The sequence below is a fragment of the Acanthopagrus latus genome, chromosome 2 (assembly GCF_904848185.1).
Source record: "Acanthopagrus latus isolate v.2019 chromosome 2, fAcaLat1.1, whole genome shotgun sequence".
Lineage (NCBI taxonomy): Eukaryota > Metazoa > Chordata > Actinopteri > Spariformes > Sparidae > Acanthopagrus > Acanthopagrus latus.
The window spans coordinates 24,518,621-24,543,754 of NC_051040.1; the positions used below are offsets into that span (position 1 = coordinate 24,518,621).

Consider the following 25,134-nt stretch of genomic DNA (forward strand, 5'->3'; position numbering starts at 1 on the left):
AAGAAGAAGCAGAAGCAGCTACAAAATGAGTGCCACCAAAGTGAAAGCAAGAGCTCAAATCTGGCGTTTGTCCTAAATTGCTCAATCCCTCCTTCCCGGTTTCCGTGCTGCCGTGTTAATGGGTAATCAGACATCAAATAAAACATTTGACTGCAGGTCGATACAGACACTCTCGCTGTGGCTTCTGTCACTCGAAGACACAAACACTGCTGACACAGACGGCGTACGGTCATGGATGTCAAGCCCGTACTATGGATCCTTCTCTTCACCTCTGCCCAGAAAGGTGAGCAATTCAACTTTTATGTTGCACAAACTACATCTGAGTGTGATGATCTGAACATCATATTGATCCCTGCTGTGTGGTGTCTGTGTTGGCCTGTGTGTGTGCATGCTGAGATGCATGTTTATCACATTCAACACTGTTACTGTTTCTGCTCCAGTGTCCCTGCAGGGGTATGAGGATAGTTATGAGTATGCAGCGTACGACATGCAGCCTCTGAACTGTTCGACCACCGAGAGCATCAAAGGCGGACATGTCACTTACTCACAGGTGAAAAATAATACACTGGACACCGAGAGCTGAGATTGGTTGATTTACCCGTCGGCAGAAAATGCAATCATTTTGCAAAAAGCACCAAACATTCTCTCGTTCTAGCTCCCCCAAAGTGAGGATTTGGTGCTTTTCCCTCTTCAAACTGTTTTTGGAACTTGTTTCTTAGGTTGTAAAAATTGGACTGCATGTATAATAGTACATTAGTGCATTCATTTCAACAGGCCAATATAATACATTTTGCAGAGTGTTTAACAAACAGGAGAACAGGGACACAATGTGGAAGGAAGAAGGTATATTCAGACTTCACCTCTAACCCCACATAGCACTTATGTACTTAAGATCATCTACTGTGCTCAGGTGAGGGCTTGAAAATTTGGACAAATGTACTTATTATAAGTTGCTTTGGACAAAAGCGTCTGCTAAATGCCCTAAATGTAAATGTGTTACATATATTTTAATATAGTTGATAATAGAAATATAAACACTGTCTGACCTGCAACATGTGCAAGTACAGAAAATAGGAAAGGATGTGACAAAAAAAAAAGTTTTTAGCTTAAATCACACAAACTGAAGTGAGGGGAAACAGTGAATTAGCAGGCTTGTTTCCCGAAACTGAATGTTAAGAAAGCGAAACAAATCAAGCACCCTTTTACTGGCAAACTCCACGTTACTAAATTAGGCTTCAAAACTGACCATGTTCCCTCAACAGGGAGGGCTGGAGGGCAGCGTGTTGACCTATCACTGCAGCCTGGGGCAGTACCCTCACCCTGTCAGCAACAGGCTCTGCAGCGCTGATGGGGAGTGGTCGCCCATGAGATTAGCCAATGGCAGACAGGTGTCACGGGCCACATGCAAAGGTAATATTTTGGATGATGTATTTAAAGTCACTTGTCCAAAAAGGGCTCTTGTAGTTGCTGTCTGTGATTTTAACCCTTTGCTTCAAACCTCTGTCTTTTCTCCCTCTGTCCTTCCGTCTCTTGCTCCAAGATGTGTTGTGTCCGGCTCAGCTCCAGTTGGATAATGGTGACTTCTGGCCAAGGGACCAGTGGCTCCATGTTGGGGAGACGCAGAGCTTCTCCTGCCAGGAAGGGTTCACCCTGTACGGGTCAGCCCAGAGAAACTGCACCCTCTCTGGGGAGTGGACGGGAACCACTCCTGTTTGTGACAACCATGGTGAGCACAGACGACATTCAAAAAACGGCTTCACGATAAAGCATCAAACGTGTATTATTAATTTATGATGTACAACACATGGGTATATTTTCTCCTCTTCCGTCAGCGCAATAGAGACTAACTGAGAATAATTCAAGAGGCCCTGAGCCCAGTTCATCAGGTGTATCACATCCTGTAGTAGAGTGAGCATGCACTGACTAAGCTCCTGCTTACAGGGGTTTCCTTTCTAAAGCAGCTTTTGATGAATATAGATGATCCCTATAAACAGATTTCACTGTTTTGCAGTTTACTGTGGTTAAAACAATAGGTCACTAAACATGTTTTAGATTTACTCCTCTCAGCTTTCTTATTCAGCCTTTTATCACATATGACTGCAATGTTTTTTGCGTGACTTCAGTGTACTACATAGTTAATTTAAACGAAGATATATTATGCATTAACATTTATCTACAAACAAAATCATTAAAAAAAAAAAAAAAAAGATATTGATGTTCTCTGTCTTTCTCTTTTTTCTTGAATACAGCTGATGACTGCAATGACCCAGGGGTCCCACCAGGGGCCCAGAGGTCAGGGGGCCGGTTTCACACTGGAGAGAAGGTGATCTACCGTTGTCAGGCTGGTCTGGATCTGCTCGGGTCGGCTGAAAGGGTTTGCTTGGAGAACAGGGAGTGGACTGGCTCGACACCGCGGTGCCAAGGTGCAGGGTGACGACTTTATACATGTAAAATAAGTTCACATTTAGATGTTTTTTTTCCCTTTAAAACTGATTGATTTTTAACACTGAAAACTACAGCAACAGGGCATTAAATCAGTGCCAAAACAGTCATGAACTCCCATATTATGATAAAACACCCATGAATGACATCCTCATTTCTGACTGCAGGTCCGAATACCTTTGACTCCCCCAGCACCGTGGCAGCAGCCATGGCAGGGTCACTTGCGGGAATCATGGATGTACTTTCACCAGACTCCAAAAAGAGTGTGTATAACTTACACCTGTGTCATCAACTTGTTGACAGGGCTGCAGCATATCAACATCAATATATGTAATTGTAAAGACAGAAAAAAATAAGAGGAGCAACAAACTGAGGTCAACTGCAATAAAACAAACAGTAGCTTGTGTTCATGTGCGTAAGGTGTAAGGTCCTTCGGCCGATCCTTCCGTGTGGCTGAAGTCAGCCGTATGAATGTCTACATTTTACTGGATACTTCGGGAAGCATCGCAACGAAAGACTTTGAAAAGTCCAGGGAGGCCACCGTTGCTCTCATCAGAAAGGTCGGAGTCAAATACTTCACTAAAAAGGTTTATTATATACTTTGTCTGTCCCTGGTTGTGAAACCTACATGTCGTCCTCATTTGCCTTCTAGTTGGACAGCTACGAGGTGCAGATGAACTTCCACGTGTTGTCATTTGCCAGTGAGGCTATAGACATTGTAAACATCACAGATTCTGATATAAGTGGTAGCAGTGACGACGTCATTTGGAGTCTGCTGGACTTCGACTACCACCGTAGGACCCTGCTTGATTTTCCTTCTTTCGTTTAATTTTTTTTTCTCTCAGTGTGATTATATGTACCGTGGGCCTTAATCAGCACCGCACGCCACAACTGTGATGCACCAATGTGTTCAATAGATCATTAAATCACTTGTCAGTTTACTTCTCAACCGTTTCACCTTTTCGCATCTATTCTTCCTCTGCAGGCCATGGCAAAAAGACGGGCACCAACCTGTACGCTGCCCTGCGACGTGTCAATGAGATGATCGGCTACTTAAAGCAAAACAGCGCCGAGAACCACTTTAACGAGACTCAGAACATCATCATCATAGAAACAGACGGTGACCACACAAGAAATGTCTCACAAACTCGGGCTGGAGAAGCATTTCCACCACAAAAAGAATCTTCTCATTTGAGCTCTTTCAATATTTAAAAAGGGAATTGTCTTCATTCCGTCTATCTGTCTCTGTTGCCTGCAGGTTTCTCTAACACGGGGATGAAGCCTCAGATTGCTCTGGCCCGTATCCGTGATCTTCTGGGCTACCAGGCCACATCACCCGATCACACAGATGAGACAATGCTGGGTAACGTGACAGTTAAAAGGATTAAATGTTGTTATACACCATGTACAGTACATTAGTTTTTTTTAACATACGTCCTGTATGTATATTATAAGAACATTTATGTGTGTGTTTTCAGATGTCTATGTGTTTGGTTTGGGTGAAGACGTCAACAAGGATCAGTTGAACGCCCTAGCATCTAAGAAACGCGGTGAGAATCACGTCTTCGTTCTGAAAGACTACGATACCCTGGGAGAGGTGTTCAACAGCATCATTAGTGAGTAGATTTTTTTTTTTTCACAACAAAAACAACTCTTAGCATGCTTCTCCAAGTACATCTATGTAAACAGTTCAGTTGTCACACTAGATTTAAGCGAGACTGTGTGTAAGACGGCAACATTGCTTATTACAAGTCATTACCCACATGATACCGAAGTATAAAACGGTGTGGTTTTATCACACAGGTGACAAGAGTGTGACGATGTGTGGGATAGCTCAGGAGCACATAAAGGATCCAGAGGAGAATAAAGCCTTCCACACCAAACCCTGGCACGTCAGTGTGACTGTGACAAAGGTGAGAGCTTTGCATAGTCTGTCACTCCACCTCTCCATCTCTTCATGTTCAAGAGTGGATTTTCACACATGAACATTTGCCTCCCTTACAGACTCCGCTCTGTTTCGGATCTATTCTGAGCCCGAACTGGGTGCTGACAGCTGCTCACTGTTTTGCCAAAGCGAGCACAGACAATGTCCCTCAGGAGGTGTCAATACAACACGGTAAGGTCAGTCAGGGAATTTTTTTTTCTACGTCAGACAAAAATAGCAAGGAACTTTCAGCATCGGGATCAAAATGATGGTTAAAAAATTTAACTGCATGTTCATGTTATCCTTATCAAACACCATAAGCTCAGAACATGTCTGAAAAAGGTAGCACTGCTTAGCTATGGTACTAGATTGTAGCAAACAAGATTGCTTTTATCCATCATCCATCTTTCTGAGGTCACAGTTTTATGTTGAAATAACAAGCAGCTTCTTTGGTTCCCCAGGTGAGGGCATAGTGTTATCCAAGAGGGTGATCATGCACCCAGAGTTCAACACCAGGGCGCTCCAACACAGGAATGTGTCTGAGTTCTATGACTACGATGTGGCTCTGGTACACGTGAACAAGAGCATCCCGCTCTCCTGGAAAGCCAGGTGAGACAGCCCGAAATAAAGGTGCGTAACTGTTGGCCACCAGGGATACTCCGCACATGAGAGCTTATGAGTTTTGGGTTATTCCCTTTCCTCAAGTGTGTTATGAAGCTGAGATTTTTTGTGCCTGTAAAACATCTGCAAAGTTACAAGCCCTAAGTCAAAGGAGGATGTTCTGTCCAACAGAAGACACTGCTCCTAAACCATCTGAACAACTCTTTTGTGGTTCAGCCTCTACCTCTATAACTTATCTTTGTCATTATGGACAACTTAACAAGCTCAAGAATGTGTGAATTTGACCTCAACTGCACTTTCAATGACAGCTGGTAAAATGATAAGCTTAAGCATGGATTCAATCACAGCTGTCTGTGATCCGACTTCAGACATTGAAGCTGTGTATTTTGCCATGTTGAGGCCAATGCAGATCGTACTCCTTCTCCAACACAGGCAGTTTATTTTAGTAGTATTTGGTTGAGAAGCTGTTCTCGTGGTGATATTCACAGTGGAAATGCAGCAAACTGGAAGCTAAAAACACAGGAACAGCTGACCGGCGACTTGGTGATAGCTCAGGCCTGTGTGAGCTGACCAATCAGAGCAACTTTGCGAGGGAGGTCTTTAGCACAAACAGGCTGAATCAAAACATGTCGGAAAGAGGGTGAACACGGTGCAGCAGCAATAGACAGCAAGAGAAATGTTATGAATTTTTTTTTTGAAAAATAACTTTTTCAAGGGGTCACAGGATTTACTGGAGCCAATCCCAGTCGTCTCTCGGGGCGAATGCAGGGTACACCCTGAACGAGTCGCCAGCTCATCGCAGGGCCCTTACTGATGGCAGAGGCCACCATGCAAGGTGCCAACTGCACATCAGGAGCAACTTCTGGGGTTCAGTATCTTGCTTAAGGATACTTTGACATGCAGCTCAGCTCCGCCCCAGCAGAGCCTGGATTCGACCCACTGACCTTCCGATCACTAGCGACTTGCTCTACCTGCTGAGCTACAGCCGCCCACAAAAAATGAAAATATTAACATGAAAATGAGCAAAATATGTTTCTTTTAAAAGGCATGGATTTTATTTGAGTAGAAAACATAACGTCAGTGTGTATACTGTATTTCAAACAACAGACCAATCTGCTTGCCGTGTACGGTGCCAGCCAGCCGAGCAATGAAGAGAGTCAACTCTACCTGTCAGCAGCACAGTATGTAACCTTCTCAACTTTCCACTCTACATCATTCTCATTATTAAGACTACTTAAGGACCATCTCCACATTTTCCTGTTAACAGCATTAATACTATGACATAAAACTGAAAACATTCTTCATGTATTCTCAGTGGTATTGATGTGTGTATACAGGGGAGGAACTACTACCAACAAAGGAGACTGCCGCCTTTTTCATCCATGACCATAAGGAACCTGAGCGCAAAGAAACATATATTCACACACAGAGTGAAGTGAGTGGATTTTCAGACCGGGAGATGCTCTCCTGTTGGCCCGCAATCATTTGGGGAAAATAGATGTGTTTTAATATAAAGTAGTGATAAGCTGTAATTACTTTGCTATCTGCAGAGGCCTAGCTGTGTGGAGAAGGCGATGCAAACACTCAAAGATCCCACCGACGTGACTTTGGATGAGTATGTACCCGTCAGATTCCTCTGCTCCGGGGGATCTTCAGGATATGAGTACTCTATCTCCTGTAAAGGTCCGGACTCTCACCGTTTCACAGCCCCCACAGTTTGACCGACATGGGATTTACAATTACAGTTACAGGCTGTCTCTTTTTCTACAGGTGACTCTGGTGGATCCCTGTTCCTACAAAAAAGAAAGCGCTACTTTCAGGTCAGCAATTCTACCGCTTAAAAAAGGCCTCTGTGCAAACAGTGATGTCAGAATCACATGGACATTTTTCTCCTGTTTCATCTCCAAGGTGGGAGTGCTGAGCTGGGGCACAATGGACGTATGCAACCCACTCAACACAGTTCGGGGAGTGGACAGGAGTGTCAGGCCGCATCCTGATGCTCGAGACTTTCACATCGACCTGTTCAAGATAATGCCATGGCTGAAGGAGCATCTGGGGGAGGAGATCCAGTTCCTGCCTGACGTTAACTGAAAACCTCCATAACCAGTCAACTGAGGTCTGGTTGGATGAAGCCACAATAACAGTGCACAACAGAGTTTTACATAACTTTATCGTCAGACAGAATACTACTGTTTTTTTGTATAGCTGTGGTGCAGTAAACTCACTTGTAGAGGAAGATGTTTAGTTAACAAAATCTTACACAACATAAAAAAAGTAATTATTCTTGTGCTTGCACTGTATTCTTTCTAAACACACGCATAATCAGTTCCCGAGCCACATATCTCTCTTCGTTCACTGAATTGTTTGATCAAACACAGGCTCGGAGTAAACATAATCAATCTTACTTTGCGGTTGGAGGCCATTATCCATGCAGAATTAGAACATTTCAACACTGCGCAGATGACAGTGGGAAGCTCATACACCAATTAGTCCATCAGTTGAAATAGTTTGTGTCTTCCTGACTAACTGAGTGTTTTTCTATAACTGTTGCTTGCTGGTTGGATCTCACACCTCAGCTGCTTCCACGGCGACCATCTGTATCTCTTCCTTCTGTGTGAACGTGAAAGTCAAAGGTGTGAGAGAACCAGCAGTCCAATCAGCCTTCAGAAAACTGACGGAACAGGGTCTCTGCTTGGCTGTCTTTGAAATCCGGGACAAAGTGGATCTGGAGGATCTCGGAGAATCCCTCAGACAGAGCAGGAGGCACAAAGTGTTTCCTGTCAGAGGGAGAGAGATGAGGGCAGATTAGTGTGCAGAGATATTACTATCAAGTCTTTTTATTACTAAAAATGATAAAAAGTTGATGTGGCAGACTGTCATTTTAAAGTAACAATTTTTTTTATACATATATTTAAATCAATGTCTGTTAGGTGACTTACTGGTGATCTACTGTCAAATAAAGGAACACAGCCTATGGTCCACCTATTTAAGTATTGCAATGATAATACATACAACAACTACTGCTGCAGCTTCACACTGAGAGAATATAACTGCTAAAACAAGAGTTGAATTTTATTATGAAGCAGTCACAGAGATTCTGCTCCCCTTACTGGAAAAACTAATCTACAAAACAAGACAACAGTGATTTTTGGATCAATTTGAAAGATTGCAGGAAGTAACGGAGAAAGAGGGGACACCTGCAGTCAGCTGGTAGATGAAGAGCTGCATCACACATTTCCAAGTGAGACTGACTGTGCCCTGCTGTTGCACAGATTACTGCCATGAGCAGCATACAATTAAATCACAGTTGCTCACAGAATTATGTAAAATAAAAAATAAACATGTTGTGAAGCTCTGTGTATAAGTGTGGGTTTTGCGGCACAAGAGACAAATATATTACATAACATGATAGAATGTGGCATGAAAGGTTGCTCTTTCTTACTTGTAGCTGTGGAACACCATGTCATTGACCTTGGCGTGTTTGCTGTTTGATGGAGTCATCTCACGGAACTGGCAACAACAACAACATACATGACATTTTTAAAATGTTGTTAAATTTGTTGTAACTAGGATTAAACAAAACAAGGTGACAGTGAGGAGAGGTGAGCCATACTCTGTTGTTGTGTTTGGCTTGCTCCAGAGAGGCAGAGAACTGGAAACAGCGACAGGGCACTCCGGCGGCCTTGGCCACGTCCACATAGCTGGAAATTACACACAGAACATTGGTTATTCAAACAGAGAATCATAAATAAACAGACAAGCAGGAGGCAGCAGTTGGAGTTTTAATCATGCCACAAAAACAGAAGCACAGTCAGTACCCACATTATTAATTGCACCAATTTAGTGGTGCATTATTTAGTTAGTTAAAACTGTGGCAATGAAGACAACAGAGGAGATTAACCTGGCCAAAAAAAAGACTATTCTGAGCATTTTTTTTTTTTTTTTTACGAAAGGGTAGAACTGTTCCATGTTAATTTTAGATTAAATAGCCTGATTTTATCTTTGGCTGTAAAAAGTTTTCATGTTTCTTGACAAAAAAACTGAAACACTGACACTTTTACTTTAAAGAGGAGGATGAGACAAGAGGGGTTCGGTTGTTTGGAGTATGCAACCTCACCACTAGATGTCAATAAATCCTTCTCACCTGACCTTTAAGCAATCTATTAAACAGAGCTCGTACTTGCAGTGAACTCCAGTCTTTCCCGTCTGGTGTTTTGTCTCCGCCTTGCCAGAAAATACACCTGCCTCTATTGTTAAATTATGCATTAAGCTTTCTGAAGCTTGTTTGCTGAAAGGTTTAGGTGGAGCCTTAGCACGCATGCATGCACACACACACACACACACACACGCACAAACACACACACACCCTGATAAAGCTGAGCTTACCGTTTACGAGATTCTGGGTCCGGGTTGGTGTTGTCTATGGCGACGCTGTGACCCTCTTTCAAAGCACGTTCACATGCTGACACACAGTTCTGCCATGAGCCGAGTGTGTCCTGATACATAGATACATGTGGTCACTATCTTCATCATTACAGTGAAACGATAAAACAGATACAAACTTCATCAAATACACTGAAAATGCGGTGTAGCAACCATCTAAAAAAAAATCTTATTTTCAACAGTCAACCTCTTGTTATGAATAAAACCAAATGTTCTGGATTCATATACAAGTAGGGCAGAACTGATGCACTGTTGACTTTGAAATCCCACTCACCCTGTTGACATACGCATAGCCTTTTGGTATGATGTGGGTATGGAAGAAGGTGGATTTTCCCGCTGTGGAGACAGAAAAGAGGGAACAAGTTCAGAGGGATGTTGCTGGGAGGGGAAATTATAAAATAAAACAAGCAGTCTACTTTTTCTTACATGCAGGGAAGCCCACAGCAACAATCACTTCTGTCTGGCTAGAGGTGAGGGACGCAGACGGCGGGTCGTAAAGCTTTGCAGTGCTGTCAATCTTCCTCTAGAAGTTCGGATAAAGAAGTAAAACAAAATAATAAAGAGTGAACCCCTACAAATATGCTCTCGTACACTGTAGGATAAACAAACAATACATAGCCAGTATGTTTACTGTACTCACAGGGTCAAAATTGGGCAGATTATAGGGGGCGCGTTTCCAGCCCAGGAAGTACTCCTCTGGTGTGTGGAACTCCAACCCAATGTTCAGGGCAAACTACAAAGATGAGAGGGAAGACAAAAAGACAGACCGATCTAGCAGTGAAGTTGCAGATTGCAACATACAACAATTCTTGTTTGACCGTCACCTAAGATGACCGCTCAAAATGCAAACAATGCAAAACCCCCCTGAAAAGTGAGTGTTTGGTTTGTCTATTCAGAGCTACTGTAGAAAGCTGCTGGTGCAACATGGCAGACTCTGTAGAAAGGACCCACTCCCTCTGTCGGTACGGAACGGCTCATTATAAGGTAACCAACATACAACATTTTTTAGTTTCAGGTGATTATACACTAATAAAAACATAATTTTGAATGTTACATTCCATTTCTACCAATAAATCCTGCTACATTTGTCTAAATCACACACATTTAAGACCTATTTAAGGCCACTTAAAGTGACACAAAAGCAATACTTGAGCACATATAACAGGTGAGGGCAGAAGGAGGAGGAGGAGGAGGAAGAGGAGGGGGAGTGGCACAAAGTAAAACTCTGAGGTCTTACCAGTCGGTCACTGCTGGAGAAATCCTTCTTCTTCTTCCCTGGAGCCCAGTTCTCTGGCCTACCTGCAGCATCTTTGCACAGAGGTAAGATCATAAGCTGTAAGCTTAAGTTTGCATGTCTGTGAGCTCTGTTACTTCTCCCTTCTGGACATCGAAGTTCGTAAAACACTTGTAGGATTAGCAAAACTTTCCAATTGTATTTTTTGTTACATTTAAGCACTTTGAAGATGTTCATTCTAGATCAGTTCTGAGCTTAGTTCAGATCTGGGCACCCTATTGGCTTGCTATTCAGGTTCGGGAGTGGAATTAAGCATGAATCATTTGAATTTTAGCAGATTTCTGTTAGTTAGGGACTAATTATTGGGACTTTTTGGACTCATTTTGAAGTTCATGGAAACAGGATTTAACAATATTTAAACATAAGGTTTGTTTTCTCATTTGTAGATGAATGTGTGTGAATGCGTGCACCTCTGTGACACTAGATCAGATAACTGAGTACACATATCCACTGTTAGGATGTTTATCACTACGGCAACAACACTTCATTCCCAACACCACTCACCTCCGACATAAAAACTCTGCGTCTGGTCGACAGTCACACCATCATTTGCCTGAGCAGGAAACACATGCAGGACACTTACAATTAGAACTAAAATAGACTGTTTATTGTCAGACATGAGGGAAAAAAAAATCAATGAATAATGCGGTGAGGAAAGATAAAAGGGCATCTCCTATGACTCAGAATAATTAGAGCAGATTAAAGCATACTTTCATCTACCTCGGTGCAAATATTAAAAATGAGGTGTGGCTGTTAAACAATAAAGGTGTGTCCAGCTACCTTCTCACACAAGTGATTCCACATTCCCATCACTGGTTTCCTGTAGATACCAGGACCGGCTGCTACGAACACCTGAGACGCAGACCAGGAAGAGGCACAAATATTAGCTGTTTGATTAAATAAATAGGACAACAATGGGTCAGCCTCAAACATGACCCACCTGCACAGGGAGCTGCAGCTTAGTAAGGATGTCCTCCACCTTGGACTTGAACACCTCTGGTCTCAGTTTGCCTCTAGCGATCCCCATCTGGTTGGTGAAGAACACCACCTACAAGCAGAGAGCAAGTGGACGCAAAGAAATGCAGTGATCAGCACTACCAGTGCAGACACAATTTTCCTAGAGTCTTGCAAATATCACTAGATAACAACTTCAACTGTTGTATTTCACTCCCTCCCACCTTATATCCTTTTCTGAGCAAGTTGGCCAGTCTTGGCTGAATCTCAGGGTATAGAATCCTGCACAATAACAACAAATGATGTAGATATTAACTCAAAGCTTTATAAGATGCTGGAAACATAGATCGGGAAAAACAGAAGCTTTAGGTTTAGCAAATGTTTAAACAATTAAAATGAAAAAGTTCAGGAGTGCAGTCATACTTCCAGTCATCCGGTGCAGTGGGAAAGACTTTGCCAGACTTGGTGGTGATGATACAGCCATCTATGTCAAACCCAGCAATCTGAGCAGGATGAAAAGAAGAAGACATCATTAGAAATGTACACAAGAGCTGCAATGATTAATCAATTAATCACAGACCTGGAAACCAATAAATTAACGGACGTAATAATCAACAGATTAATTGGCAATGAAAATAATTGCTTGTTGCAGCTCACATTTGCATTGTAGCTGCATGAGCTCACCACCTTAATACTTATGTGTAACAGTACCATCTCTAAACACCTTTAGAGCAACCAGAGTCTGAAACTCATGAGCTTGTTTTTACCAGATTACAAAAACATGATATTAGTAAACCTTAACATAACACCATTGTATTAATATGAAAATAAAACTTGTTTGCAAGAGTGAAAAATGATCTGGTTTCTCTTAAAGGAGTGCTCCTCACAGCGGTTAAACAGAATGTTGGTTGTGATTTTTTTTCACTTCCTGTGACAGGAGATGAGGTAAGGCCAAACTCAACTTCAGAAATTAAAGCCGCAACCACATTTATTATTCTTAAGAATAACATTCGGAGATTATTTCCTTTATTACTACATTCATCATTTTGATTCAAATTGTGTTGTCCACCCAACATTTAAAAAAACTCAAACATTTTCAACTTACAGAAGGTAATGATTTAAATTTTTGTTATGTATATGCTTATATATGTAACATTCCTGCATTAAAATGTCTCAAATCTATTTGATCTTTGTTGCCTATTTTGTTGAGTTGTGTATTCACTTTGCCACAAAGGTTTCCAACAATGTTCAAACCCAGAGAAATAATTTTAATGAAAATAACATTTCATTAACATTTCAGCTCCCATGATCCCAAACTATGACATGATCCCATCCAAGTGTGCCTTTTATGCTCACTGTTTAAATTAAGAGCAGAAATGACTTGCTGTGTGTTTAAATGGTTACTGGAAAAAAAGAAAAGTCAAGTAACCAACCTGTCCTGTGCAATTCTCTGATCTCAGACACGGAAATAAACAAATAAACCTGAATAACCAGGCCCTACCTTGTCACTCCCTTTGACACCAGCAGCAGTGTAAAGCATCAGGTTGCCTATCTGCTGCCAGTTGCTCTTTAGACAGCCCTTTGAGGACGATGAAGATGATGAAGCCTGGGCACTGCTACTCCTCTCTGTCGTAGACTTCTCCGCCAACTCCTGCAGCTGCTTGAGCTTCTCCTCTGCCAGTCTCTCCTCGTCCTCCTCTTCTTCTTCATCTTTCATCTGTCTATCTGAGGCCTCCTCATTTCTTCTTTGACGCTTCACCGCAGGGTGCCCCTTGTCTGGGCTCAGCTGTCTTTTCGGTCGCTGAAAAGAAAAACAGACCGTCTCTCAGTTTCAGTTCCATGAGTTCAACTTCCTTTAATCAACATCATTTCAGTTGTTACGTTACAGGAACAAGTGAATATGACGTATGGAATAAACCGACCAAGTTTCAACACAATAAACAAACAAATCACCTTCATGGGAGAGGTAGGAAAGAAATCCTTGATACTGCGCTTGGGATTTGGACTCGACTGTGCCTCCTTTTCTTTTCCATTCGGTCCTCCCTTCGTCTTATCTGTTGCTTTAAGTCCTGCCCGCACAGTGCCGGAGGCCACTCCGTTTGAGCTCAGGGAGTACTGCAGTTTAAACGGGTGGTTCTGGTTAACCAGGTAGAGGGTTCCTCCATGGCTGAGTTTACCAGACTGGCCTCGAACAAGCTGCTCACTGTCCAGGAAACTGGGATTTGGGCCCAGCTGTGAAAAAAGAATTAGACATGTACGGACATCGGACTTCGGTATTTGCCACGTCATATTTTGTTTATAGGATGTGAGATAACAGGGTATGTGTAGGCAACAAAGAAATAGGTGTGACGTCATGAGTCTTATAATGACTGACATTTTGATTGTGTGAGGTCAAACATTAACTCTCTCTGGTGGTGCTGCATGTCTAGCCTGCTCCTTTCACTGGGAGACTAGCTGAATAAACTGTGGAACTTGGCTGGGTGTGTTTGTTTTCATACCTGAGTAACAACCGCATCCTGGTCTGCATAACAAGCCACCACCTTCACTGAAAGATAAACAAGGATTACCATCCATTATCGTGCGTACTGACAGACACATGCATGCGCATATTACGTCATGTATAGTCATTCGGAGCTAAAACAATTAGTCGACAAGTTTGCAACGATTTTTGTGTTGAAATAATAGTTTAAGAAATAACGCATATACAAGCAGTTTTTAGTGAAGCTTAAGCTTTTCTAAATTTGTTACTGTTTTCTTCACTGTGCAGACCTGAGGACTAAACAATAAGTTGTTGGCAGATTAATTAAAGCAACACTACGTAAAAAAATGGCATTTTGTGCGATTTGGCTCCACCCACAATTGAGTGGAACATCACTGTCGTTAATTTAAATCCCAGGTCTGTAACAATTTGTCAGACGTAATGTAGGTTTTAACTACACACAAACTAATTACGTCGTAAAAATGTTATGTGGTGAAAGGTTATAACTTGAAGTAAACATGTGACCTCTCACTGAAGTTACATAGTGCAAAAAACAAATACAACTTTATGACTAAAGCGAACCAAGCGCTGGTTCTACCTCTGGTTGGTGCAACCTCTGAACCACAAATTGCCTCGTTTAAGTTAGTTACAAACATTTTACATTAGAACAATAAAAACCACCTGTTATTTAGTAACTTAAAGGCTTTTATTATGAAGCAGTATTACAGGAAATGTTGCATTTTCACTACCAGTAACTAAATATGACTCCTGAAACAGCTGAAAGCCAGAGGTCAGAAGTTACAAAAGTCCTGAGAGTTGAACACACTGACTTTTACAACATCTCTCTCTCAGGTTTCCTGCACAGAGATGAGTTGAGAACTGATTTAAGGGGGAGATGATGCATGTTAGGGGTTGGCTGCAGTTGCCAGATTGCTGCGGTCGCGCCTCAATTCCGTGCAGTCAGACTGGTAATGGAAATCCAAATAAGCTTGGATTGGTGAAGCCAAAAATGCCAGTGGAAAGATGGCATTAGTTGGTCCTTGGTCACGATAACCCCACCCATAGCCCCTGACATGACTCTGGAACCAGTTTTTTCTGTCGAGAAGCCAGTTCTTTAGCTGCAGAAAAGCAAAGATCTGGTTCCACACTAGACACTGGCTCCGAACCGTCACCTGAACTGCCTTAGTTGAACAGAGTTTAGAGCCACCATTCACTGGGTTACAAGAAATTGTGCTATCAAAATGATTTTGAAGCTGTTATTTTATGAGTTTAAAAAAGTTACATAATGCTGCTTTGACAATGAAAATAATTGCAGCCTTACATTGATCATATGCACAAATAATGTGGCCTACAAATGTTATTATACTCTGTACTAAATTCCAAGATGATGATGCCGATGAACGACCCACACGTGCAACGTCATCAATGTCACCGCTGTATTTGTGTCGCACTCTTGCTCACCCTGGTGCCGGGAGCATTTCTTATCTGCGACTCCGGTGTCCGGACCTCGGCCCAGAATCACAGCCCGCCCATCCTCGAGGGAGACCCGGGCTCCATTGGCGCTAACCAGCGTACAAGACATCAGAACGAGCGGCCACAGCTAACTCGGACTGCTTTACTTCAAGCCTTGCGGTGTGTTTGTGGACGGCTCGTTTTGTAAAAGTATGAGCCGTAACACTAAAATGTAACACTTATTGCACGACGGGTACTGCGAATAGTTTAAATATGTAACGCCACACTTTTAACGCAACTTCTTTGTAACCGAGTTGGTTGCTGAAGTGCACTATAAACATAAACCCGGGGTTGTTTTGCATCGTACCACGGTCCGTCAGAAAAATACGCTCGTCTAGAAACGTGTTCGCCCTGAAGATTCCGCTCGTGACTATTATTACTTTTCCGGGTTTCCATTACATAGACTTTCTTTATTTTTTGGCCGTTGAAATTTCACGGAATAGCAAGTCCTCATGGTGAAGAAAACTTTTTTTCCACCATTTTTTGTTTATAACATAACATGTCATTTCTTACATTTAAGGAGTTTCGGGTTTGAATACCGATGAGAACTGTAGCCTAACTGAGTGAGTCACCTATTTGCTTCTCCACCCAGTCGGTCAGAAATAAGAAAGCAAAGACACAAGCGGGGAGGCAGGACAAGCCGAAAGTTGCTGGTATAGCGTGTTTGTCACCTTTTTTATTATACTGTCTAATGACAAGAATAACGGATTGACGGTAGGTTAGAAATGGACACAGGTTTATTTAAGAGTCGCGATAGAAAATGGTTGAGACGTTGGTTCGTAAGTTACGGTATGTGAATCGACCCCTGCTCATAGGGTAGTGGTGTTTATATGGTCTCGGTATTAATGTTGTAGTAGTTCTTCCCCGCTCTCTCCCACCCATCCAGGTAGATGGCTGCGCATCACTGAGTCCTGTTATGCACCAGAGGTTCTGCCTGTGAAAATAAAGTTGTTTTCTCGGCCACTGTCACCAAGCTTGCTCATACGGGAAATACTGGGTCTGTCTAGATGCATTAATCAAAGAGTATGGTTAAGACCTGCTCGATTTGGGGAGTGTCTAGAGATTACTTTTGTTGTATAACTGGCGCTATACAAATGCAGATTGATTAATTGCTTTTCAGTATTGATTAAGGTACTGCTTTCCAGACCAGCAGTCCTTAACTGAAAGATATTCAGATTCAGATTAGATGATACCTTACCTGTCAGGTAAAACAAAACGTAACGTAAACACTGTTTTGGTCTCTGAACTAATGTATTGAAGTGTGAATGTTTTGTCATTAGAATGTAACTCATCAAACGCCTATACTACTTTTATTTGTTATTCAAATCTCTGTCTTTTTTGCCCAACAGGACAATCGTCTGACATAACAGGTGCAACTGTTTAATGCTATTCACTAAACCAACTTGTATCTGACTTAATACATCTTTAAACCCTTGGAGCATCGATCCCTCTCACCATGTCCTACCAGCCCACTCAGAACCAGCATGAAGCGGCCTACCTGTCTCTGATGAGAGGCCTGAGAGAGCTGGACCTCCGGGGCCCCGCTGTTCCCAGTGACCTGGTTCTGATTGGAGACCATGCCTTTCCTTTGGCAATGAACAGCCGAGGCCAGGTCCTGATGGCTGCCTCTCTGTACGGCAGTGGAAGGATTGTGGTCCTGGGTCATGAGGCCTACCTGACCGCCTTTCCTGCTCTGGTAGAGAACGCTCTGACCTGGCTGCGAGGAGATGGATCTGACAGCTTGTCTGTTGGCGTCCACAACAACGTCAGGGCAGTTGCTGATAACCTCAGTAGATCCAGCTTCAAAGCTGAAGTTGTGGGGGCCTTTAGTAAAAATCTGGGGGTGGGAGTGTATGTGACTGATGCCTACAGCGTGGGTGCACATGTGGATCTGGTGGCGTTTATGAAAGCTGGAGGAGGAGTGCTGATAGCGGGGCAGGCGTGGAGCTGGGCTGGAGCTCATCCCAAGGAGAACACGCTGCTTCTGTTTGATGGAAACAAGGTTTCTGGTGTGGCAGGGATCTACTTTTCTGACCGTCACAGTGAGGTAGAGTGCCTGCCTGTCTACCCACAGATCCCTTCATCCTGGATGTCTGTAGTGTGAGTGTATGCTGTCCTGCACATTTCCACTTTCCAAAGATTCTTAATTTGATTACATAATAAACTGTTCTTCTGTCCTTCTTGGCTTCTCTCTTTCCCTCTCTTTTTCCCTACAGAACTGGTAAAGATTTTGAGGATGACCTAGAGTTCTTACTCCAGGGGGTTTCAGAGTTTGACCTCCAGGGTGGAGCAGTACTCTCTGAGGTTCTGGTCCATGGCTCGCTAGCCTTTCCCATCGGCACCACAGGTGATAGACGGGCATTCTTGGCAGGAGCCTACTACGGTCAGGGACGGGTTATTGTGGTTACACATGAAGGACTTCTAGGACGAGAGGTAGAGAATTTGCTTGCATGATGCATTTCATACCCAGATTTTATGACAAAATTGTCTCTATTTGCTATTTGTTTGCTATTTGCTTTGCAATTTCACTTATGAAAGCAGAAATTTGGAAACCAATATGGTAACTTTGCCAATTTATTCTGATCTGCCCAGTCTTTTTATGTGATTAACAAACTACTGCCTCTCTTTCAATCACTATCTTATGGCAGACACTGGCTCCATTTTGGATCAATGCCCTTCATTGGCTGGATGAAGGCAGACAGGGGGTCGTGGGCGTCGTGCCAGATCACGCACTCAAAGTTCTCAGCAAGTCAGGGTTAAAGTGTGAGAAGACAAAATTCAGGAGTGACCTGAGTGTGTTTGTGTGCACCGCGTACAGTGATGATCATGCAAAGGAAATCCAAGACTTTGTGGCAGAGGGAGGAGGCCTGCTGATTGGTGGACATGCCTGGTACTGGGCACAGACTCACCCTGGGCAAAACCCATTAACTGATTTCGCTGGTATGATAATGCTTTATAGAATGACTACATGAAGGTACACACAAATGAAAGACAGGAAAACCAGCTACAAGTTAAATACATTCGACTGCAGATTAACAGGGAGACTTGTTCAGCTGTTGTGCTGTCTGAGATAAACAAGGAAAAAATGCTTCTGAGAAATCAGTTGACTGAATAACAAGATAAGGAGAGCGGGCACAGATAAATAAAGGGCAGGCTTTCAGGCACCAGGGAACAATACCAGAGAGACCGTCATCCTAATTATGGACAAAGGTGATATATGATCTAAAATGGGATTGGCCAAAAGGCTTTTTGCAAAAAACAATGTTCTCTGCTCACACAAGGCACACAAGGAAGTTAAATAATCACATTCACATTCTAACTGGTGAGAAAGTCAGAACAAACACATTTATGTTTTACAGGCTACTGCTTTACTGCAAAAACTCTTATCAAGTATGTTTGTCTAATTTATAATCAAAATTTTTTTTTCATAGGATACAAAGAAAGTAACATTTCAGTAAGATATATGGACTCTTTGATTTTTTTTGAAGTTTTAACTTATTGGAAGATTTGCTTTACTTAGGTCTAGCAAGAAATGCCTTTTATTTGATTTTTTATATACGTTTAATACTATTTTTTTCAGTGAGGAAAAAAATATTAAAGTTTGCTTGAATGTCTTTCAGGGAACAAGATCCTGAACAAAATGGGCTTGAGCCTGTTGGCAGCAACAATTGGCGGAGGTATATACAAGGCCCCTGTGCCCAGCCAGGCTGTCAAAGACACCGACCACTTCCGCCACCTTCTGAACCGCTTTGCTGGTCATGTTACCCAGGGCGGGGAACTTAGCAAGCATGAGGAGGAATGCCTTAAAAAACTGGGCCAGGACTGCGCCACTTACCTGAACATGAAGGCTCATGACTGCTCCTCCTACACACAGGTGGTGTCCACCCTCACTGACATCCTAATGAAGTCGGGCATGCCACAGGTGAGTAGACGAAATAATATGATCACTTTATAAAGCTTTCCAATAGAACAGCACAAAGCTTCTGACCAGTCAGATGTCTGAGAGCAGCGTCCTTAATAATATTGTACCTTTCTTTCCAGGTGTGTGACAGCTGCCCTGTGAAGAAGCCCAAAGACCACCTGCTCCTCAGTGTGGGAGCAGAGGTGTACAAGGTCTGCCCAGATCCTGATGCCCTCCTGCCCTACCTCATCAAGCATAACCCCTTATTGCCAGTTGTCTACAACCACAAAATCAAGATTAGTGCAAACACAGCAGGTCAGACATTGTTGTTGTGGATCAATATTTGAAATACAGTATGTCAATAAAGAGATGTGTGAAGTATATTACTTGTATAATGTGTGTGTGTGTGTGTGTGTGTGTGTGTGTGTGTGTGTGTGTGTGTGTGTGTGTGTGTGTGTGTGTGTATGTAAGGAGGGGAAGAGTGGATCAGTACAGGCCTCTACCTCTCTCCTGGTATGAAGACCTACATATCCCTACCAGATGAGATTGTCAACAAGGGATGGCAGGTAGAGTGCATAAAATCACGTAATTGTAACAAGTTCATTTTGTTCTGGTTAATGCTGCACCCCCAGTGGACATGCAGCAATGTCTAGGCACTGTCCCCTCATGCTCCCCTCAGAGATGTCAGCAGTCCCAAACCCCAACCCCTGTCATAATCTTGCATCATTTTATTCATACAGTAGAGCAAACTAATTACAATCAGTATAACATATGTCTTCCTCAGATACAGATCGGCTGCCAAACAGACCGTCTCAACCATGCAGAGTTGAAGAGAGCACCATGTGTTCATGAGCGATTTCCTGTGACCTCAAACATGATGCAGGTGTGGAACCTGTGGGGGGGACTCATCTACCTGTTGGCCCCGCCCAAAACACAAGTGGAGGGCCTAGAGGTCACAGTGCAGATGGCTGTACCTGCACCATATTATAAATCTGGTGAGTGTGTGGTGGGTGAAAAGAGAAGGTGTGTAATGATTGTTGTTCTTTAAAGTTGAGAATAATGTGGATTTTATAACACAGAGCAGCATCCTATTAACATTAACATATTAACATTGAAAAGATACCTCAAACAAAAGTTTCAGAAATTATTGTATACACGTAATTATTGAAGCACAAGTTTGAACAACTGTGTTCTTTTGTTCATTTCAGGTTCAACAACAGCAGCTGAGTGGTCGCTGCTGCGCACAGCTCCTTCTCCCTGGGCCGAGTTGGAGTTTGACAACATCATCCTCACGGTGCCGTCAGAGGCTGTTCGGAACCTGGACCGCCCTGATGAGTTGGCGGCACTTTGGAATGACATCATGAAGGCCATAGCTGACCTGGCTGTCATACCACACAAATTTCCGCGCAAAGAACGCTTTGTAACTGATGTGCAGATTTCCTGTGGTAAGTATGTTTAGATTTGACAGTGCAACTATTTCTTACTTGCTTATTGTTCTTGGGGACATGGGGCCAACTCGAAGTTGGTGAGAGACGAGGTGTGTTGTAGATAAATCACCAGTCTGTCACAGAGCTAACACAAATATAAGACTATACGCACAAAGTTTCCTATTCACCAAACCTGCACATGCATGTCACCTCAACACAACAAGTGATGCCATGTGCTTAATGCTGTATTTAGATTATTGTGCATATTACATACAGTACATTAAAAGTAAACTATCAGGGACAGCAGATGAAATTGGGTGTACACTGTGTCCTACATTTTTGGATCACATTTTGGTTGAAATTACCAGTTAAGTGAGGAGATTCTTCACAACACATTAGCGCCCAACCAATTTGTTGGTCGGTGATATTAGGCATTTTCCAAACTATTGGTATTGCCATTTTTAATGGCCTAAAAATTAATATTTACAAAATAATAATAAAAAAAAAAAGCAGACAAAACACGCCTCAACCACGTGAGTGTTGGCAATGCATTGTTTGCCCACCAGAGGACACTCTACAACAGGGGTGCCCAATAAGTCGATCATGATGACCGGTAGATCGCAAAGGTGGTGTGGGTAGATCGTGTGACATTCCAATTTTTTTTTAGATTAAGCGGTAAGAAAATGAATGAATGAATGAATGAATCTCTAAAAAGCTAAGTCGAGTCTATGCCACCTGATTGATGTACAGGCCAGTCTGAGATCTCTTCTTGTAGGGTCATGTGTCACCATGCGTGCGCAAATGCGCTAGCTACTGCAAAACAGACGCAAGCTAACTGTCCTGTTTAGTGGCTTCCATTGATATCAACAAAAGAGGGGATATAAAAAAATATGCATTTGTCTGATTTGTCAAACTACCATCGCTATATTCTGAAGATGGGGAATGTTGAGAGGCACTTTCGAACTGTTCATAAAAAGTACAACACAGACTTCTCCCCGAAAAGTGAGCTGAGAAAGAGAAAGGTGAGGGAACTAAGATCACAGTTGATCGGACAAAAGTTGTTTTTCACACAGCGGAATTCACAAGCAAAGCATCGTTATTGGTGTGTCACTCTATCACTACCCATAAGAAGTCCTTCCAAGATGGAGAGATGATAAAAGAGGTCTTTGTTGAGGCAGCTGACTCCTTGTTTCGGGATTTCAAAAACATACTTGAAATATTATCATCAATCAAAGCTCTTCAGCTATCAAGAAGTACAGTTACACAGCGCTGTGAAGTAATGGCCAAGGATTTGATGCAGCAGCTTTGGAGAGACATTGCAGACTGTGAGTGTTTCTCAGTGCAGTTAGATGAGTCTACAGACACCAGCGATACAGCCCAGCTGTGCATTTTCATTCGGATGGTGTTTACAGATACGACTGCAAAAGATGAGTTATTAACATTACTGCCCATGAAGGAGCGCACGTGCAGAGAGGACATTTTCACCTTTGTGCATTACTGCTGTCAGTTTATGTGCAATACCAAGGGTTACATTACTCTCTCAATATCGGTTATGCATCGTGTTATATAAAGTATACTCAGTGTATGTATAAATAAATAGATGTTTAGCATTTTTTATGTAGGTAGATCATTTTGACCGGGTAATTCTGAAAGTAGCTCACAAGCTAAAAAAATGTGTGTCCCTCTGCTCTACAACATCCCTGTTGGCAACACTTGTGTTTAGAACACCACAAACCCTATAATATATTCTAATGTTTCTCTGTTCTGTTGTGACAATAAAACAAACAAGTTTATCTTTAAACTGCATTATCATATTATTTCAGTGAGGACTCATAAATAACTACAAATAACCAATGTTACGGAAATCTGTTTGTTTTGTTATGCGTTTCTGGATTTTTTTTTCTATATATGTATTAGCCGATATATCGGAATATCGGATTTCTAAATCACCAGATATTTGTAGCAGTGTTGGCCCTAAAAATCCTTAATCGGCCAGGCTCTATAACACATGCTAATATGAGGCTTTCATTTTGTGCTTTTCTCACATTCCATGCACTTCCATTACAATGCAGTGTTTTTATAGTGGTCATGAAAGGCCGAACGATCTGCGTATCTGAAATGGTTTCCAAATTTGGAATACAGAAGTACAATAATGCTCAAGCAAACTCAGCATGTTTTCCTGTAATGCTATCTGTTTTCCAAATTCGCAAAGGATATTTTGGATATATAGTTCTTTCAACACGTCACGGCCACCGGATATTTCTCTTCCAGAGCCACATATTAAGACATTGATATTTATTAGTCAGAAACGTGTAGTTACCATTCACTAAATATTGTTTGTCCACCATAGAGACAGAGCTCTAAAGATCTGTTTCTCCATCCAGGTTGGATGCATTCAGGTTATCCGGTCATGGCACACAAGGCCTCAGCATCCGAGTTGGTCAGCATCAACCATGCTAAAAGTAATGGCCTGTGGGGCCCCATCCATGAGCTGGGACACAACCAGCAGAGAGGCTGCTGGGAGTTCCCATCACACACTACAGAGTGCACATGCAACCTGTGGTCAGTGTATGTGCATGAAGAAGTGCTGGGGATCAACAGGGCACAGGTGGAGTAACTGACTTGAGATCATTGGCAACAGCAAACTAGTCTTGAGGGGTATTGTGAGTTGTTATATAAATAGATGCTGCAAAAGACAGCTCCTTTTATCTTATGTTCAGAAAAGTATTTGGTTTTCACTGGGATTACATAGTTTTACAATTGTGCCATTTTATCTTGTGCAATGCAGGCTCATCCAGCCATGACTTTAGCTGGTCGAAATGCTCGAGCGGCAGAGTACGTCAAGGGGGGCAGGAAACTCAGCGACTGGCACATGTGGGTGGCCCTGGAGACGTATATGCAGGTGAGGTTATAAATTCTCACCTACACACCACACAAAGGTAAATGTTTAATAGAGTGAGGACACTGGTGTTTTATTTCAAATATTCTTCTACCTCTGTCTGCTTCCATGTAGCTCCAGGAGAAGTTTGGCTGGGATGCCTTTAAGAAGGTGTTTGCTGCCTACCACAAGATGAGCGACTTTCCCCATGACAACAAAGGAAAGATGAACCTGTACGCTGAGACTTTCTCCCAGATTGTGAAGATGAACCTGGCAGGATTCTTTAAGGCCTGGGGTTGGCCCGTCGAAACTGCCACTGAGGAGAAACTCTCCAGCCTGCCGCCCTGGAGTGACCACCCCATGACCCAGTTTGACTGAACTGCACACCGCTGCTGCTTACAAGTGTAGAGAGAGATGTGGTTCAATAGTAGCATATTTTTAATATTGATTATTCAGTGGGAAATTCAATTAACTGACTTTTGTTTCTATTTCTGGTCTGTGTATTATTGTATCATTAACTGCCACATTTGAAAAAGGAGAGGAGAGTTAGATCTTTAATCAGATCCATACAACTTTTAAATCAGCTACATTTAATTGTAGATATTTTGGAGATGAGTTCGACAACAGTTTGATTTGAAAATGAGGGATTTATAACTCTGCTTCAGTTTAACTCTCACATGTAGCCGCCTCATATCTGCTTCTGGACCTTCTGCTTCACTTCACCTGTCTCAGTTACTAGCATTTAACAATAACACTATAACCTGAGCTGTATTAAGAGGTTACTTAATTTTGTCATGTATATGTTTATATATGTACCATTCCTGCATTAAAATGTCTCAAATCTATTTGATCTTTGTTGCCTATTTTGTTGAGTTGTTTATTTTGCCACAAATGTTTCCAACAATGTTCAAACCCAGAGAAATAATTTTAATCAAGGTAGCGGTGCATTTCATCTCCCATGATCTCAAACTACTACATGATTTCATCCAACTGTGTCTTGTATGGTCACTGTTTTGATTATGAGACACCTATCAGCAGAAATAACATACTGTGCGTTTCAATGGTGATTGTAAAAAACTGAAAAATCAAGTAAGCAACCACACAGAACACATGGAATAACATTCTAAACAAATGGTTTGCAGGTGGACACATGACAGAGGACAAAGAGTGGGGGAACGTGAGAGCAAACAGCTTCTCTGGGCTTAGATTATAATAATGTAACATTATGGGTGTGTTATGTGTGTGTGTTGGTGTCTGTG

General features: G+C 42.3%; 3 protein-coding genes across 7 annotated transcripts; 2 read left to right on the forward strand and 1 right to left on the reverse strand.

Annotated features, from left to right (window-relative positions):
* The first annotated feature begins 109 nt into the window (after nucleotides 1-109).
* Nucleotides 110-7,270, forward strand: si:ch1073-280e3.1 (complement factor B). Its single transcript, XM_037120332.1, has 19 exons — nucleotides 110-283; nucleotides 441-550; nucleotides 1,263-1,410; nucleotides 1,541-1,726; nucleotides 2,250-2,423; nucleotides 2,610-2,705; nucleotides 2,863-3,002; nucleotides 3,095-3,236; nucleotides 3,428-3,562; nucleotides 3,701-3,805; nucleotides 3,921-4,058; nucleotides 4,246-4,355; nucleotides 4,447-4,558; nucleotides 4,828-4,975; nucleotides 6,095-6,168; nucleotides 6,325-6,422; nucleotides 6,538-6,670; nucleotides 6,758-6,807; nucleotides 6,896-7,270. The coding sequence occupies exons 1-19, from the start codon at nucleotides 232-234 to the stop codon at nucleotides 7,076-7,078; spliced, it is 2,334 nt and encodes a 777-aa protein (XP_036976227.1). The 5' UTR covers nucleotides 110-231; the 3' UTR covers nucleotides 7,079-7,270.
* Nucleotides 7,141-15,954, reverse strand: LOC119031702 (polynucleotide kinase 3'-phosphatase). The gene is made up of 17 exons (XM_037120346.1): nucleotides 15,619-15,954; nucleotides 14,177-14,223; nucleotides 13,632-13,910; nucleotides 13,180-13,479; nucleotides 12,102-12,181; nucleotides 11,903-11,960; nucleotides 11,665-11,772; nucleotides 11,505-11,576; nucleotides 11,229-11,277; nucleotides 10,668-10,738; nucleotides 10,071-10,163; nucleotides 9,857-9,953; nucleotides 9,705-9,766; nucleotides 9,374-9,483; nucleotides 8,601-8,688; nucleotides 8,430-8,497; nucleotides 7,141-7,764 (listed from the first exon to the last, which is right to left on the reverse strand). Exons 1-17 carry the CDS (start codon nucleotides 15,737-15,739, stop codon nucleotides 7,644-7,646), a joined length of 1,824 nt encoding a protein of 607 aa, XP_036976241.1. The 5' UTR covers nucleotides 15,740-15,954; the 3' UTR covers nucleotides 7,141-7,643.
* LOC119031667 (TRPM8 channel-associated factor homolog) lies at nucleotides 15,651-24,720 on the forward strand. Of its 5 annotated transcripts, none has more exons than XM_037120280.1 (12): nucleotides 15,651-15,789; nucleotides 17,019-17,769; nucleotides 17,886-18,102; nucleotides 18,318-18,609; nucleotides 19,290-19,591; nucleotides 19,711-19,885; nucleotides 20,042-20,136; nucleotides 20,355-20,565; nucleotides 20,779-21,015; nucleotides 23,382-23,605; nucleotides 23,786-23,899; nucleotides 24,011-24,720. In XM_037120280.1, the coding sequence occupies exons 2-12, from the start codon at nucleotides 17,126-17,128 to the stop codon at nucleotides 24,251-24,253; spliced, it is 2,754 nt and encodes a 917-aa protein (XP_036976175.1). In that variant the 5' UTR covers nucleotides 15,651-15,789; nucleotides 17,019-17,125; the 3' UTR covers nucleotides 24,254-24,720. The 5 variants fall into 5 exon arrangements, with proteins under 5 accessions (XP_036976175.1, XP_036976156.1, XP_036976166.1 ...); XM_037120261.1 differs by lacking the exon at nucleotides 15,651-15,789 and adding an exon at nucleotides 16,016-16,124; XM_037120271.1 differs by lacking the exon at nucleotides 15,651-15,789 and adding an exon at nucleotides 16,095-16,232.
* Nucleotides 24,721-25,134: the final 414 nt, after the last annotated feature.